The 18,139-nt window shown below is 48.3% G+C and overlaps 1 protein-coding gene across 1 annotated transcript in view; it reads left to right on the top strand.

Moving 5' to 3' along the window:
* The first annotated feature begins 2,072 nt into the window (after positions 1–2,072).
* FBXW8 (F-box and WD repeat domain containing 8) overlaps positions 2,073–18,139 on the top strand; it is a 53,986-nt gene continuing 37,919 nt past the window's right edge. The window contains exons 1-4 of the mRNA XM_057414638.1: positions 2,073–2,417; positions 5,395–5,499; positions 13,859–14,023; positions 15,436–15,524. Of these exons, the coding sequence (XP_057270621.1) occupies positions 2,088–2,417; positions 5,395–5,499; positions 13,859–14,023; positions 15,436–15,524 (689 nt within the window). The 5' untranslated portion in view covers positions 2,073–2,087. The remainder of the gene's footprint in view (positions 2,418–5,394; positions 5,500–13,858; positions 14,024–15,435; positions 15,525–18,139) is intronic.

Here is an 18,139-nt window from a genome sequence, read left to right as displayed (position 1 = left end):
TGGACACTCATAGTGAGGGATGGAAGGACAGTGTGAGGATATAGGGACAGTGTGGGGATATAGGGAATGCGTGGGGATGGAGTGATAGTGTGGAGAGAGAGGACAGCGTGGGGATGCAGGTGACAGTGTGGAGATAGAGGGACAGCGTGGGGATGCAGGTGACAGTGTGGAGATAGAGGGACAGCGTGGGGATGCAGGTGACAGCATGGGGACATAGGGACAGTGTGGGGATATAGGGAATGCATGGGGATAGAGGAACAGCGTAGGGATGCACGTGACAGTGTGGGGACGCAGCTGCCGGTGAGGGATGGAGGGGGCAGTGTGGAGATGCAGGGGGGCAGTGAGGGGATTACGCAGAGCTGGAGTGGATTTCATCACCCAAAGCATTACCGATGCTGATCACATTTTGGGTGCCCGACGCAGGAACACACAGCCCCCAGGCACTGACCCGCCGCTATGCAGAGTCTCCACAGCCATCAGTGCACAGCGGCAGGGCTGGGACCCCCTGCGCAGGACCCCCCATCCCACATCAGCCCTGGGACAGCAGCGGGGGCTCCCTGTAGCTCCCTCTGGGGCAGGAATCACCCCAAACTGGCCCGTTTCCTTCTGCCTCGCAGGGAGGCTGCTGCCACCCCCTCAGCAAATCACCCCGGTGTTGCAGAGGGGGCGGGGGACACCCTCCTGGGGCTCGCTCTCTTCCCAACATCTACCTGCCTGGAGCACGCATCCATCCTGATGAAGGGGCAGCTCCTGCTCCGCAGACCCCCCGCTGGCAGGGCTCACCACGGTCAGTGCATGCCCCGGGGCAGGCCACCCTCTGTGTCCAACTGATTTGTTTCACAGGGAATAAAAGTTTTTCGAAGGGTTTGTACACAGAATGATGGAAATCACCCAATGGTTTGGGAAGGGACCTTAAAGCTCCTCCAGCTCCAAGCCCTGTGTCCACCTTCCACTAGAGCAGCTTGCTCCAAGCCCCTGTGTCCAACCTGGCCTTGAACACTGCCAGGGATGGGGCAGCCACAGCTTCTCTGGGCACCCTGTGCCAGCACCTCAGCACCCTCACAGGGAAGAGCTTCTGCCTAAGATCTAACCTGACCTTCCCCTGTTTCAGTTTGAACCCATCACCCCTTGTCCTATCGCTACAGTTCCCGATGAGGAGTCCCTGAGGTAGCTCAGGTTTCCCAGCATCCACAGTGTCTGTGTTCATTACATTGGGTTTTTCAAACTGCATGGCCAACCACGAGCTACCGAGCAGAGAAACCAGCAAGTGGGCACTGAGGGTGCGGAACGGCAGCTTCAGAGGCGGACGCAAGGCTGGATGGATGTACCCGGGCACAGGCTGCAGCTGGGAGCACGGGCCATGTGTTTTATGGCTGTGCACCAGGGAAGGAGCAGCCATCCGAGTGTCTCCATTGACAAGTGTCACTTACCTGCTTCCTCCAGGGCTCCACAGAACTGGTGCTGAAGATGAATATCCGCGGCCTTTCCTCCCCTCAAGGCGGCAGCTGAGGCGACAGCGGCTCCACAGCCATGTTGGGTTCAGCCATCGTCTGAAACGCAGCCTTGAAGCAACAAGATGGGCTGATAGTGGAGGTCATCTCCTCCCCAGCGTGCCATGGGAGTGCCTGTGGAAGCCAGCGGGTGTGACTGGGATGCTCTGACCCGCACAGCACCTTCCTGGGGCGCACAACGGGCACGACCGCCGCTGCCCACGAGCTCTGCTTCAACCTCGGCCAACAAAACGGCTGGAAGACGTGGTCCAAGTGGCGCCCATCGCCCAGTGCCACAGCAACGCTCCTGCTCCCGCTCCGCGTCCTCTCCTGCTCTTCTGGGAGCAGCTTTCCCCCATGAGGCCTCACGGTAGAGCCTTGCCCGCGGCCCTCCCTCGGCCGCCGACAGCTTCCCAAGGCCCGGGGCCTCCATCCCGCCCTTCGTGTGCTGGGGTGCGCGGCGCTCACCCCGCCTCAGGCCCGCAACATGGCGGCGCCGTCGGGCGTAGGAACCTTCGTGCGGCGGAACGCGCGGGAGAGGGGGCGGTTTCCGGGCCGGGCCGCGGGGGAGGCTGGGCCGGGCCCGGCCCCACCGCCATGGCCGAGGGCTCGGCGGAGCTGGAGCTGTTCCGCCGCTGCTGGCGGGAGGAGCTGGCGGGGGGCGCGAAGCGGCGGCGGCGGGAGGCGGCGGCGGCAGCGGCAGCAGCCGGGCAGCCCCCAGCGGGGCCGGCAGCGGGGCCCGGGAGCCGCCCCAGCGCCGAGCAGGCCGAGCCGGGTTACCTGGCGCTGGCCCGCGGCCTGCTGCACGGCGGCGCCCCGCCCGGCCCGGCCCGCCGCAGCCCTTCGCCCGCCCGCCCCGCTGAGGAGCCCGCGGGGGATGGAGGCGGCGATGGCGACGATCTGCTGGGGCAGCTCATCCGAGACCTGGTAGGGCCGCGGCGGGGCCAGGGTGAGGTGCGGGGCGGGGGGGAGCGGATGCCGGGCCAGAGGGGGACACCCGGGTTTCGGGTTCCTGTGGCTCCTTTGTCCCCTCCGCTTATTCCATCTTAGAAGGTTTTATCCCTCCAAAATGTACGTTTGTTCTTGCGAATTGGCATTTGCTTCTTCTCTTCAGAACGGTTTTGTTTCCTATTTAGGGTGTTTGATGCAGGTGCGGTGCTTCAGACTGGTTTGCCTTGGGACATGGCAGTGTAGTAACAACGCCATTATTAATTCATTAAATAAATGAGTTAACTCGGAAATAGTCTTAAATACAGTTCTGAACCAGATCAACGGTATTTTGGCGAGTCCTCTAAATGCAATAGAGGTTTTATTTACAGCGCAGGAAAACGAGGGGGGAAACCCATTTTCTCGCTTCTGACTAACCAAACTGGGACTAATTACTATTTGCTTCGAAGAATTAAAAGGAAGAGATTAAATTTCTGTCTGCGAGGCACAAATTAATCCATTTACAGAATTAGTGCTCCATTAGCACACAGGAGCCCAAATCGGTCTCAGAGGGATGGATTTTGGATTCATTCCAGTAGACTTTTAGAGAGGCTGGTGCTGACTTCACGTTACCGCTTGGTTTGCAGCGCTGCGCTGAAGCCAAGCTGTGTGGGTTTGGGGGGTGTGGGAAGGGGAGACCTTGGTCTGTCTCTAAGGTTAAGGTTGCGTTAGAATGGGATTAGTAGGAGCTTGTGCTTTGTGGCAGGTCTGTGCTTACAGTTGGGCTGTAAACGCTCTTGCAGGTCAGTTAAAATGAAATCTGTACATCTGGTTTTAGCTTTTCCCCCTCCTTTTTCATGTGAGGGCTGTCAGTCCTGACCATTGTGGCTGTACTGTCTGTCTGTAGGCAGTCTGTCCTTCCAATGACACCTTTGGGTGCACGCAGACAGCCCAGGTTCTGCTGGCTGGATGTGAGTCAAGTCCAATTTGGAAGCAGTACATTCATAGTGGTGCTGTGCCTGAGCTCATAAGCCTCGAGCTAATAAGCCTTGCCGAATGGCTCATCTTATTTGTTTGGGCAGTGTGTTGCTCTGAAATGGTTCCTGGAGCTGGTTCACATCTGGCCAGAGATGTGTGCTAGAGCTCCTTTGATATTTTCCTTTGGTGTCCCCTTTGGAAATGGATGCAATTTAAATCGCATTGAAAGCAAACAGTCGTCTTGCAAATCCACAGCAGGGAGTGGAGCCAGTGGTCCTCATGAGGAGGGAAAGGAGAGGGAACGGAGCTGTTTGTGCAGGAAAATTATGGATGAGGAGGGAGGGGAAGAGGAGGTTGGCGGCAGGTCCTAGTTTAAGTAACTTTGGAATGAGTGTAAGGTTCCAGCAGTTATAGATGGTGCTGTATTGCTAAAAAGACCTAATGGGAACATTGCCCGTATTTGTGCTATCTAAACATTTACCTAATGTATCACAGAATCCCAGCCTGGTTTGGGTTGGAAGGGGCCTTAAAGCTCATCCAGTTCCAACCCCTGCCACGGGCAGGGACACCTTCCACTAGAGCAGCTTGCTCCAAGCCCCTGTGTCCAACCTGGCCTTGAACACTGCCAGGGATGGGGCAGCCACAGCTTCTCTGGGCACCCTGTGCCAGCGCCTCAGCACCCTCACAGGGAAGAGCTTCTGCCTCAGAGCTCAGCTCAGTCTCCCCTCTGGCAGGTTAAAGCCATTCCCCTTGGCCTGTCCCTACAGGCCCTTGTCCAAAGCCCCTCTCCAGATTTCTTGTAGACCCCTTTTAGGTATTGAGGTATTTGAATTACTGAATATTAGGTGTTAGAATACCTTTTCCATTAAAAACTTCCATGCAGCCATATTCTGCAATGGTTTTTCCTGTGTAACTACTTTTAATAAACCCAGCACTGCCTGTATGTCCTACTTCATGGGTACTGCCAAGGGTCCAGGTTTAAATAAGTAAGGAACATAGAAAAGACCTGCAAAGAAACAAAGGTGTTGGGGCTAGAGAGGTGCTAAGGTGCAGAGGATGATCCTGATTTGGGATCTGCCTGTTTTCTGATGGAGACAGGTTGTAACTGAGCAGCTGATGTTGTGCATGGGGAGCAGGCATTCAGAACCACCTGGGAAGGGTACAGGGACCAGGAAAAAACACCAGAGAGCAAACCATCAGAATGGGTGACATAGAAATGCCCAGAATGGGCTGATTTTGTTCACTCTCTTATTATGTAGTATAAAAACTTGGAATAAGTAGGCAGAAATGAGGGAGACAAAACTTGATGTGATGCCTCCAGAAAGAAGATTTAATAATTATGTAGTTAAAACAGCCAGAAAGCATCTATATATGCCATATATGTGTTGCATTTAGTTGTTAGGGTGAAGTGATGGATTCTTTGGCTTTAAATTGTTTCTTTAGATACATAATCAGTTAAAGCAGCAACTCTTCCAGCACGTTACATATTAAAAAGACATTTTTATGTTACTGATGAAAGACAGAATCTGCAACATGATTTTCATTCAGTTTTATGTCAAAATACTCATTTTCCATCATCTGTTTGAAGCCTTGTGAGTGAAATTAATACTGGGCATATGTCTTCACAGTTTGATCTACTTGTTTGGTCTTTTTGATGCTTAAACCTTAGACAAACTGTTTCACTGGGACTTGTATCTTGCCTTTCACTGCCATCTGACTATACATAAGCCTTACATTTTTCCTCAGTCTGCTTGTTAGCTCCACTCTGCCTTCTAACATCCTTTACCTGCTGTTACTCAGAGAGAAGAGTAGCTTGAGTACCTTTAGCCAGCCTGGTTTGTCTGATGTGCTGTTACAGGAGGGAGAGGCAGAATTACCTTTGCCTTTTTGGTGGCACTGAGGACACGACGTCCTTTCTCCATACCATGGTAACTTTAGCTACTACCTAGCTGTACATTAAGGAAGCCTAACAGATTATTGTCTCTTTCTTTCTTTCCAGAATGAAATAAATGAGGTTCCTTTCTTTGATGTCCAGCTGCCTTATGAACTGGCACTGAAGATATTTCAGTACCTCGGCAAGACGGAGTTGGGAAGGTGTGCTCAGGTGAGTGCTGGTGACTGCTTCTCCAATACCATGTAAAATGGGCAGGAATATTCCAGGGACAGTCATTGATGAAGGCCAGATATGTGGTAGCCCTTGTATATAGCTCAGCTGATGTGCTGAAAATACCTCCAAAGGCGAATACTGAAAAATAATAGTAAATGGCGTGGATTTAGAGCTTGCAGTCGAGTTAAATAAAGCATTTGTGGCTTGGACAAAAGTGAAGCCTTCAGATTTAAAATAAATACTTCCGAAGGTTTTGGGATTCAAGTGGGTGTACTTAGGAACAAGTGAGTGTCTTGCTGCAGTATTTAGAACACAACACTTTGCAGTACTAAAGGGTATGGCAACAAAGGTGTTCGTCCAGCTTTTCAGTGTGTGACCTGAACCACAGGAATTGGAGTAGTAACTTTTTGTCCTAGTAATTCCATGTGAGGCTGAATTGTCAAATGCCACTGATTTCCCATTACCCCCCAGGGGCTTCATAATTTTATTTGGTGATACTTTAAGATAATGCTTTCACCACTCTGTACTCAGACATGGTTCATAATGTAGTAATTGATGTGTAGCTGTAAACTGCCCGTCTCTTCAAGCTCATTCTTCAAGCAGCTTCAGTAACTTTAAACAGTCACATACACCTGACTTAGCATTGTTCAGCCCACCCTACTCAGCCTCTTTATCTCCTTTCTCCACACACTGAAAGATTAATCTCCTCTCTGAATGAAGCAAACTTAAGTTGGTGAGTGCTGATTACCCTGTGACCTAGAGTAAAATATAGTGGATATTCATTGCCAGCTTCTCCCATGGCCACTGGTCAGTGTTTCAGGCTGGTGTTCACTGAACTCTTAAGCACAAAGCACATCTTGCAACTTCACAGGAAGTCCATCCAAAACCATTCTTTGTGTTACACTTGAGCCATGCCCTGGATTGTTTGCAGGAGAAAGAAATGATAACATGTAAAAACTGACAAGGGTCAGGCAGGGTATGGCTTTGCTGGGGAGGGTGAACTGGGCACAAGTATTATTCAAATGGCACGTGTCTTGAAATCAGGCTTTTAAGGTTCAGTATGAGCAAGCCATGGTGTTAAATAACTACCACAGTTGGTTATTGAATAAATCTTTGACTTGCTGATGTCTTTTATGAAGGAGGGGTAGAAGAAGAAGAAGAATTCCTCTTTCAGGGCTTCTGTTGCAGAGGAATAATTTCTTCAGGATTATTTTTGGTGTTGTCCAGGAGACAAAAGCTTTCAGATATGCTTGAGCTTGTCATACATCTCAACATAAAAAGGACATGGAACTGTTGGAACAAGTCCAGAGGAGGCCACAAGGATGATCAGGGGCTGGAGCACCTCCCGTATGAAGATAGGCTCAGAAAGTTGGGGCTGTTCAGCCTGGAGAAGAGAAGGCTGCGGGGAGACCTCATAGCAGCCTTCCAGTATCTGAAGGGGGCCTATAGGGATGCTGGGGAGGGACTCTTCATTAGGGTCTGTAGTGACAGTACAAGGGGTAACGGGTTAAAACTGAAACAGGGGAAGTTTAGATTGGATATAAGGAGGAAATTCTTTCCTGTTAGGGTGGTGAGGCACTGGAATGGGTTGCCCAGGGAGGTTGTGAATGCTCCATCCCTGGCAGTGTTCAAGGCCAGGTTGGACAGAGCCTTGGGTGCCATGGTTTAGTGTGAGGTGTCCCTGCCCATGGCAGGGGGCTGGAACTGGATGATCTTAAGGTTCTTTCCAACCCAAACTATTCTATGATTCTATGATTTGAGGTAGAGAGATGTGATCAATAAAGGCCCCATCGCATGAAATGAAAAGGGTTGCATTTCTTGGGTGGTTTACTTTAAGGTTATTAATTTTCCATCTCTTTTTGTTTTTGTTGCTGTTAGTTTTGGTTTGCTTTGTTTCCCTTGGGATGATCAGTTTATCTCAGGGCATAATAAAAAGGTTGGCTGGTGAAGGGCTGCTCCTTTTCTGTGTGCTCGGACTGCGCTTGATCTCTGTTTCACTCACTTTGGTTTCTAACCTGAACCTGTGCTCGTAAGAATTGCTTTAACACTGAGAAGATTTTCCACCTTTCTCGTTCCCCTTCTCACACAGAGTCTGTTGGTCCTGCATGGCAGCTGACAGGTAGCTGAGCAGATGCCCGGTGTTTTACAGATCTTTCAGAATGAGGTGAAGATCCAGTGCTTTTAGAGCAGAGCTGGCTGCTGTTGAAGTGTTCAAATAAAAAGCAAAGCGATAAAAATAAATCCCATTTGCATTTTTCTCTTGGTGCTTTGGTTTTTGAAGAGTGGGGGGAAGCCTGCTTGTGTTAAATGGAAAGCCCTGCTGCTTTATGGTGTTATCCCAGAAAGGTGTTTTTTATTAAGGTGCCTTGGGATTTTAATGACATTGGGCCAGTTAGTGGAATTGGCATCAGGAACTATGTGAGTGCCTTTGGAGAAAACCTGTTAGCTTAGTTCTTTATGCCAAATTGGTACCCGACTAACAGTGAAGTAGCCTGACTGCAAAGTCTCTTTGAGATTTAATCACGCCACAGACTGCTCTGGAGGACTTTAATTTCACCTTGATATTTCCCCCTTCCCACTCTTCCCCACAGCTTTTCCTTGAGTTTTGGAATTAGTACTCTAAAACACAAACTATCTGTATGGCATTTCCAATACCAAAGCCATGCGCAGCATGTAAATGATTGGTGTCAGCAGTTCCTGAGCTCTGGTGGGTTGTGTGATACTCAATAGTATCCAGCAGACCACTCCCTCTTGATAGCTTATGTTTGTAATTCAAGGAGAAATGTATCCAGGACTTAATGTGTCAGCAGAACAGGCCAGAGTAAGGGCAAAATTTTCCCTCTGCTTTGTGCCAGCCCTATGGCCACCTTTAGATTCTGTTCTGACCATGGAAAGATGTATCTGTGCTGTGAGTGATGCTCTACAGCTGCCTGACAGGAGGATGGAGCCAGGAGGGGCTGGGCTCTGCTCCCAAGGAACAAGGGATGGGACAAGAGGAAACGGCCTCAAGCTGCCCCAGGGCAGGTTTAGATGGAGCTGAGGAACAATTCCTGCCCCAGAGGGTGCTCAGGCATTGGAACAGGCTGCCCAGGGCAGGGCTGCAGTCACCGTCCCTGCAAGTGTTCACACCCCGTGGAGACGAGGCCTCAGTGCCATGGGTTAGGGGTGGCCTTGGCAGTGCTGGGAAGGGTTGGAGTGGATGAGCTTGAAAGTCTTTTCCAACCTAACTGATTCTGAGATTCTTGTGTTATTTGGGGCTGATACTGCAGATACCTGCAGTTAACTTCACTCATGGGCTGAGGATCTGGCCTTTACACTGTCAGCTTTGTGACAGGGTGATGTCTCATCTATGAACTTCTCCATATACTTACAGTTACTGCTTTCTAGTAAATGCCAGAGACTGCATGAGCTGCGTTTTGTGGTGTGAAGGCACCAGTGGGAAGTTGCCTTTTTGCATTTTCATCGCAGGGAAGGTTTAGAAATGTTTACCAACACAATTGTGTATGTATCTAAGACAAGGGAGACTGTTTCTAGGAATTTAAGAATGAATTGCCTTCCATAAATGGAGAATTTCAGATGCTTGTCTCTAGAGCTTCAGGAATTTTCGACCTGTTAGAATTTTAGTGTTTATACATATAAAAGAAGAAAATCTCTTGTATTTTTTGAGCATCCTTTTGCATCAAGGTTGTATATGGATAAAAGAAATCACCCATCCTCCTCGGAGTTGAGAGGGAGAGCAGAGAAACCAATGGATAAGGATATACTGGGCTCAGGATGGGACTTAAAATAGCAGATGGACACAAGAGGGACGTGGAGCTGTTGGAGTGAGTGCAGAAGAGGCCATGGAACTGCTGCGAGGGCTGGAGCAGCTCTGCTCTGGAGCCAGGCTGAGAGAGCTGGGCTGGGGCAGCCTGGAGAAGAGAAGGCTCCTGAAGGGGAGACCTGAGAGCAGCTCCAGTGCCTGAAGGGGCTGCAGGAAAGCTGGAGAGGGGCTTGGGACAAGGGATGTAGGGACAGGCCAAGGGGAATGGCTTTAACCTGCCAGAGGGGAGACTGAGCTGAGCTCTGAGGCAGAAGCTCTTCCCTGTGAGGGTGCTGAGGCGCTGGCCCAGGGTGCCCAGAGAAGCTGTGGCTGCCCCATCCCTGGCAGTGTTCAAGGCCAGGCTGGACACAGGGGCTTGGAGCAAGCTGCTCTAGTGGCAGGGGTTGGAGCTGGGTGAGCTTTAAGGCCCCTTCCAACCCAAACCATTCTATGATGCTATCGTTATCACTGTGAATTGAAAAGATGAGCAGCTTCCACCTGGTGTGGCTTCCATCTGAATAGCTTTGGATTAAATCCGGTTTGGCACTCTGTATTGGACTGAACTGAAGGTCCAGATATTTCTAATTGAGGCCCCTGGCTTCAGCGAGTGAACCTTGACAATGCCTTTGTGTGTCTAGGGAAGAAAATTAACCTAATGAAACAAAGACAGTTATTTGATGCAAAGGGATAAATAAACCTTTGTTACAGTTTGAGCCAGTTGATTTAGATAGGATTAGGAGGAATTTAGGATTTAATGGAAGAGGTGGGCTTTGTTTGTTGCTTTTTGTGTGTGTTTTTAATAGCAAAACCTATGTGAGTGAAAGCCCGTGCAGTCCTTCAGACCATTATTACTTGCTGAACTAGAAGATATAAAACCATTCCTGTGTGGAGCTCAGGGGAAACCTAAGTTTCTTTGCTGAGAAAGGTTGAGAACTGTAGTAAAAAGATAATAAGAACACTAAATGCCAAATGAAACCGGGAACTCTCAATCTATAAACAGCTCTGTGAGGTGTTGTCATTGAGGGTTGTTGGAGTTTCTACATAGTGTAGATTTGGAAATCATTATGTTTGTAGTTTAATAAGAGCTTTGCACATCTCAGCTACTCCCCAACAAGCCGAATGTATGGGTGTGTATAAATAAAGCCGTAATGCTCTGGCTTTCGGGGCCTCACCTGAAACTCGAAGTCAAGCAGATCTAATAAAGCTGACTTGGAGCCAATGGCTGGTTTTAATGCGGCAGCTCACAGTGGTGCTGTAAAGTGGAATGCTTGAGACACTTTTATTAGTGATTTCTTGCAGCTGAGCCTCGCTCAGTGGGGCTTTTACAAGGGATTGTCATGCTAGTTTTGGTGCAGCAAGAAAAGGCTGCGTTAAGGACCCTTTGGAAATCCAGGCTTGTAAAGCAGCAGGATTCAATGTAATTTGATTTAAGAAAATCATAATAGGCGAGGGTCTTTATTCCCTTTGCATGTTTGTTCCTGAAAGTTGAAAAGGCAGCCTAAATTTTATGTAGTTCCCCCCCTTCTTTTGTTTTAATACCATCTTTATAAAATGCTTTTAAGACCTTGAAACTGGAATGCTCTGAACAACACTGTCTATTTTGGCAAACTCCAAAGGTGTGTGTTTTTTTCTTTCTTTTTGCTGCTTTTTTATTAAGCAAGGCGAACACTGCCATCAGTTGGCTTTGTTTCCCTCTGCTTGGCCTCTAGCCTGTCCCCTCCATGTCAGCAGAAACGTGCTGCTGGAACAGGAGGGGGGCAGAGGTGCTGCTCATGTCAACCCGACTTGGCCCAGTGCTCAACTCCTGCCCAACAGCTGCTTCGGTTTGGTGTGTCAGCACAAAGCTGGGTGTTTTTTTTTTCCTTTGAGCAGTAATATCTGCATTTATATTGCTTTAAAATCAAGTTGAGAGCAAATTCCCCACTAAACTGTAACGCTCTGAGGGCTTTTCTTTTGCTTTTGAACTTCCTGAGTGTGTCCCTACAGGGAGAGGAGCATTAAGCACTGCTTTTTTATTACAGGATGATGTATAATGCTAGAGAAGACTCCGTGCTGGTTCTGTTGTTTGTAAGGCATTCTGATTGCCCTATCCGGGTTGTTTGCTTTGTCAGATGAGGGAAGAGCATTGTGTGTGTCTGCTAGTCTGAGCTAAGTTCTCTTGGTGATTGAGTATTAGTTCTGCTGGACTTGGATTTTCCTGTTTGAGAGCTGCTCTTGTATGTAGGTATCTTTGGGCCCCTCACTGTAAGAGAGCCCTTGAGGTGCTGGAGCGGGGCAGAGAAGGGCAGCAGAGCTGGTGCGGGGCCTGGAGCCCAAGTGTGATGGGGAAGGGCTGAGGGACCTGGGGGGTTCAGTGTGGAGAAGAGAAGGCTCAGGGGGGACCTGATGGCTCCCTACAAGTGCCTGAGAGGAGGATGGAGCCAGGAGGGGCTGGGCTCTGCTGCCAAGGAACAAGGGATGGGACAAGAGGAAACGGCCTCAAGCTGCCCCAGGGCAGGTTTAGATGGAGCTGAGGAACAATTCCTGCCCCAGAGGGTGCTCAGGCATTGGAACAGGCTGCCCAGGGCAGGGCTGCAGTCACCGTCCCTGCAAGTGTTCACACCCCATGGAGATGAGGCCCCAGTGCCATGGGTTAGGGGTGGCCTTGGCAGGGCTGGGGAACAGTTGGACTGGATGAGCTTAAAGGGCTTTTCCAGCCTGGTTGATTCTAATCTTAAAAACACATTCAGGTTACTCAGTCCCCCCTTCTCTCTTCATATTAAACTTTTCTTTTCCCTGGAAGAATATATAATGAAATATATCTTATGATGCAATCCTTGATTCCTAGTGGGATGCTGGGTTTTGAGAGACCAGCAGGCAACACAATGTAAACAACATGGCTAGAAGATTCATAAAGCGTTCCACAGGGGAGATCTGTGCTGTTCATTGCGTAGATACTGTCCCACTGCCTGGGGACTATATAGTACACACCATGTGTGCAAGATGGTTTTGCACTTACCGTGACCCAGGGAGACCTGTAAGACACAGGGTCATGTTGATGGGTGCTTTCTGGACCTCAGCTGCTGTCTCCCTGTGATGCTGTGGGTGTTTTAGTTGGGCTGACTGGCCAGTCTTGGCCTGATGCTCCATTTCATGGAGCAGACTAAGGCACGCTCTTCCAAGTCATCACATAACAAATTGTACAGATCACGTTTCAAACTGCTTGATTTATTTTCCTAACCTCTGTGTAAGCCTCACTGCAGGCTTTGTTACTCCGTGGCTTGTGTTCTGCATGGACTCCTAGCAAATCTCTGCTGCCAAAAGCGTCTCGTACTTTCAGTATTCCTTATGCTGTATTTTGTTGTGACACTCTACTTTGGTTTTAAATCAAGGTTTGCCTAATAATGATAAAATACAAATGATGAAATAGAAAACAAGTAATAGTTCATCTTTCACTTCCCTCTGCCGCGTTGTGTCTGTGGAACACATGGCAAGTGAACACAGGGTGATGGTCCTTGTGAGAGTTTGTCTGAATGGGACATGTAGATTCTTGATGTAAGCTGGGGAGTGCAATGGACATTAGATGCTTAATTGTAAGATGCTTATAACTGATGTCAGTCTGAGAAGGCTTTCTTAGTCTTTTGGAAGCAGTCTGCAATTGATTGCTGCTTTCACTGGTAGCAGGTTTCATTGGTTACCTCTTTTTCTTTTAAATTAAGAATTACAGGGAACAGATTGCCACTTAAGTTGCCTCTTACCTCTTGAATCTTTAATTCTCAGCCCACAATTGCTTGTGATGAGGCTGTTCTCTCTGCAATGGACAGCAACTTGAGGCCGCTTGAAAAACTTAATAATTCATTCCTATTTATGCATACTGTAATACAATAGGTTATAAATCACTAATGTCATACACCTAATCAGGCATTGTCAGTGGGGCTTTAGAGAGATTGCGGTGTGATCTGAGAGGTTTTCCTGGCTACAAATATGAGCATAGATTCATATTTTTGCTCTAAGCTTACAATGCTGTCTGAATTGTTTTCTTGCTTTTTTCCCTTCATCATTTTCTAATGCACTGATTTTTCAGTGTGTTAGAGGCAGTGTGGCACTGAACACTGGTGTCCATCTTGCAAGGAGTTTTAGTGGAGTAAAAATTTAGGTACTTTCAAAAGAATCCACAGACAACAAGCCTTTTGTTAAAGGTTTGGGGGTTTTATGCTCTCAGTAGTATAAAGGGTGAAAAAATACATTTGTTTAGTTAAGAATTTAGAGTGCCTCAGGGTGGTGAGGCACTGGAATGGGTTGCACAGGGAGGTTGTGAATGCTCCATCCCTGGCAGTGTTCAAGACCAGGTTGGACAAGGCCTTGGGTGATACGGTTTAGTGTGAGGTGTCCCTGCCCATGGCAGGGGGGTTGGAGCTAGATGATCTTAAGGTCCTTTCCAACCCTAACTATTCTATGATTCTGTGATTCTATATTGATTTATACATGTGCATTTCAGATGTTACTTAAGTAATTTTCTATGAAATCCATGTTTTACAGCTTCATGCTATACATGTCTATATGTTTTGTTTCTAGGTCAGCAGGACGTGGAAGGCACTTGCAGAAGATGAAGTGTTGTGGTACAGGTTGTGCCAACAGGAAGGGTACCTGTTGGATACAAGCATCTCCGATCATGCCTGTTGGAAGCTTGCCCTCAGGAACTGCCGGGCCAGGGAGCGCACATTGAAAACCAACTGGAAGGTAAAAGGGATGCTGTAGAAAAATGGGAACTTGGTTCAAGGAAGTGGTGGTGAAAAGTTGGTCTTTTGTATTGCAGCTGCTTTTAGCCAGTGGAAAGGGGAAAGCTGCTGAAGGATTTATGAGACCTACTCCTAGCTCCCTTACCTTTTTTTTCACCCCATTGGCTGATTGCTTTTGGGAGTGAGTCTTTGTTTGCTGTGCTGCTCCACTGACTTTGAGAGAGACTTTTATACCTCAACAATCCACTGAGAATCAGTCTTTAAGATGAAAGCTTCCTCCTCTGCTCATTACATACCCTGGCTTAAAAGAAAGCGATCATTTTGTTGTTGTTGTGATAGTTCTTTCTCTGCCTGAAGATTATGAGTGATAATGAACAGTGATAGCGCTTCTCCTTCATTTCCATCTGTAACAATTCCAGGCAGCAAGTATAAGGTGTGTGTGACTTCTCTCAGCTGCACTGCAGCTTATCGGTAGCAATAGCAAAGCTTGGAGTTTTCCACAAAGAATTAAATTAATCATAGAGTCATCTGGGTTGGAAAAGCCCTTTAAGCTCATCCAGTCCAACTGTTCCCCAGCAGTGCCAAGGCCACCACTGCCCCATGGCACTGAGGCCTCATCTCCACGGGGTGTGAACACTTGCAGGGACGGTGCCTGCAGCCCTGCCCTGGGCAGCCTGTTCCAATGCCTGAGCACCCTCTGGGGCAGGAATTGTTCCTCAGCTCCATCTAAACCTGCCCTGGGGCAGCTTGAGGCCGTTTCCTCTTGTCCCATCCCTTGTTCCCTGGGAGCAGAGCCCAGCCCCTCCTGGCTCCATCCTCCTCTCAGGCACTTGTAGGGAGCCATCAGGTCCCCCCTGAGCCTTCTCTTCTCCACACTGAACCCCCCAGGTCCCTCAGCCCTTCCCCATCACACTTGGGCTCCAGGCCCTGCACCAGCTCCGCTGCCCTTCTCTGGCCCTGCTCCAGCACCTCAAGGTCTCTCTTGGAGTGAAGGGCCCAAAACTGAACACAGGATTTGAGGTGCAGCCTCACCAGTGCCCAGTGCAGGGGCACAACCACTGCCCTGGCCCTGCTGCCGCACTGGTGCTGATCCAGGCCAGGATGCTGGTGGCTTCCTGGCTGCCTGAGCACAAGCTGCTCATGTTCAGCTCCATCAATCAGCACCCCCAGCTCCTTTCCCATGAGCAGTTTCCAGCTGCACTTCCCCAAGCCTCAAGTATTGCATGGGGTTGTTGTGGCCCAAGTGCAGGACCCAGCACTTTGCCTTGTTGAACCTCATCCCATTGCCCTCATTCCATGGATCCAGCATGTCCTGGTCCCTCTGCAGAGCCTCTTGTCCTCCAGCAGATCAACCCTCCTGCCCAAGTCAGTGGCTGTGTGGCAGTGCCAACACCGTGTCTTCTTTCTGTGCAGAACCGCATCGGTGCTGTGAGCCAGCTGCGGTACGAGCTGGGAAGGATTCTGTGTGATGTACATTCCTGTGATGGAGTTGTCATTGCTGGGTGAGTACGAGGCTGCCTGATCCTCACACTGCTTGAAATCTCCTGTACTGCTTTTAACTCATTCAACAGAAGCACTTGTTAGAGGCGACAAGAATGGCTTTTGCTAACCATAGTTCCTTTGTGAGTGATGGTGACTGTCCTTCAGGTGACTGATCATGGTTACCTGCAAGTCATTTCAGCAGTGCAGGTTTTTATTGTGCTGTTCAAAAAGCTGTCTCATGTGCATGCGGTCCCTGTAAAGTCTGCAGTACTTTGTGATGAGCTGTATCCTTTGTTTTGCTGTGGAAGCACCCAGAGTGTGTTAAATGTGATACACATCTACTGAAACATGCTCTCTTCATTACTTTTTCCATAAAATCCCTTAATCTCAAGGATGTTCTTGTGTGCTGTGCAAGATAACTTTAGGACTGTGACTTTCCTCCATTTTTATTTGGAAGACAATCTAGGGAGGTGAAGAACACCCAAAACCCGATATATTTCCCTAATATAAAGCCTTGTCAGGACCTTGATGTAATGTTAGCTATTCATTTGGTTTAAATATACTTTTAAATACAATTTTAAGAACCTCACAAACGCTTAGAAGAGGTTACCATGACTGTGTCAATAGATGTAAGGCTTTACTGCTTGAATTTTACAGGTTCAGGAATTAGTAGCCCTCCAGAAGAAGCCACACGAGTAAATACAAATGGTGTCATCCTGGGGGCAAGTCAGAGAATACTGTCCTCAACATACCAGAGCTCCATATTTATGGTGGCACTTCACATTAATGGTATGCTTATGCATTATGGGATTAGAGAAAACTATGAAGTACTATAAGATTCACACACTGGTTGAAAGAAATGTGCTTTGAAATACACTGGGTGTAGGTAACTCCTGTACACATTGATAGGCTTTTCATAGAATCATGGAATGGTTTGGGTTGGAAGGGATCTTAAAACTTATCCAGTTTCGACCCCCTGCTGTGGGCAGGGACCCCTTCCACTAGAGCAGCTTGCTCCAAGCCCCTGTGTCCAACCTGGCCTTGAACACTGCCAGGGATGGGGCAGCCACAGCTTCTCTGGGCACCCTGTGCCAGCACCTCACCACCCTCGGAATGCTCTTGAGCAACTGAGAGCAGAAATCTGAACTGGCAGACAGCAGGAGGAAAAGGGGAGTTTTTATCTTTGATGATTGGTTTGGTTTTGTTTTTTCCCACTTGTTTTCCTTCTGCATTTGCAGGTCTCCCGTTCTCTTCTCTCTGCCATCCTGTTCATTGAGTTCCTTGAGCTTCCCTTTCTCCGCTTCTCGTGCAGTGTTTTCACTGCTGTAGTTGGTTGTGTTAGAGGAATGGAAATGGCTCTGCTGATGAGCCGTGAAGTCTGTGACCTCTGGAGGGGCAGTGCCACACAGTGGTTAACCAGAACAGTGGCCATGGAAGAAGTTGTGTGGCTGGAGGACCGCAGATCTTAGTGCCTGATGTGAGACCCTTGAGGCAGCGCTCAGACACCACATGTCCCAGCCTGCTGTGGTCTGTGGCTGGGCTCCAGCTAAGCCCACAGCAGCCTGCCTTCTTCTGTGCCCTTCAGCTTGGGCACTGTGTTTCCTGGCCTTGGCCAGGGATCTGCACTGCTGCATCCATTCCACTGTCTCTAATGAAACCTCCTGTACTTTTTTGGGAGCCAGAAACCCCAGTTGTCTCCATGCTGCTGCCAAGACCTCCAGCTCTTCTTTTTCTTCATTTTCTCCATTGTGTTTATATCCAAATATGCAATATATAGAATTTTATCGAATATATACTATAGAATTTTATATAGAATATGTAGAAGATAAGCAGAATAAATTAAGTATCTAAAGAATTAATAACCAAAGGACAACAGTCCTGCATATTCAGCTCAGTCTGTATTTCAGCTTGGTGTATTATGGAAGTTGGGTTTATGCAGTTTCACACAGTGTTTTCATGTTGGTTCCCCAGTTCCTCCAGTGTCTCCTGCTGCTCTTGGTGAGTTTGCAGCAGTTGGCATGGTGAAGGGAGGCGGTGCCATTGGAAAATTGTGGTTCCTGAAAGGTTTGTGGGAATAGATGAGCAGGAAAGAGACCACCGAGGGAAAAGCCGCACGTGTGTATCCATTAGGAAAAGCTATGTTCCAGGTTTCACTCGCATGACTTGTCAGTCATTTCCCTTCTCTGAGATAATGTTTAGTAAATAGTATCTCTTTATGAAGCTATGAGCGTATATTTAGTACAACAACACAGAGAAATCAGAATTCAGCTGTTTGATTTGATCTGGTTAGGAAATGAAATGTTTAGAGTATTAGGACAAAGTTACACTCCTTCCTTTGCTGTTTACTGCTTGCCTTTCACTCTGCTTTGGTAGCTTGAGGTCTCTGACAGCATCTCTTTAAGTTGCTTCAAGTAGAAAACTATCCTGTGAATCTTGCCCCAAAGAAGATGAATTCATTGTTCTGCCAATAATGGTGAATATCAAACAACACAGACGTCAAGTTATCACTAAAACTTCCAAGGACATTAGGAAACGGTGCAGGGAAATTACTTATGTGCATGTTCAGGAGGGGAGACTGAGGAATTTGATGGGGTTTTGTTGTTTGTCTTCTTTAAACCCAAACATAACCCTCCCC

Source organism: Pezoporus wallicus, unplaced genomic scaffold (assembly GCF_028554395.1).
Source record: "Pezoporus wallicus isolate ANWC-B61680 ecotype Strahan unplaced genomic scaffold, APGP_CSIRO_Pwel_v1 contig_10548, whole genome shotgun sequence".
Lineage (NCBI taxonomy): Eukaryota > Metazoa > Chordata > Aves > Psittaciformes > Psittacidae > Pezoporus > Pezoporus wallicus.
Note: the sequence above shows the minus strand (reverse complement) of the source record. Positions and strands in the feature narration are given on the sequence as shown.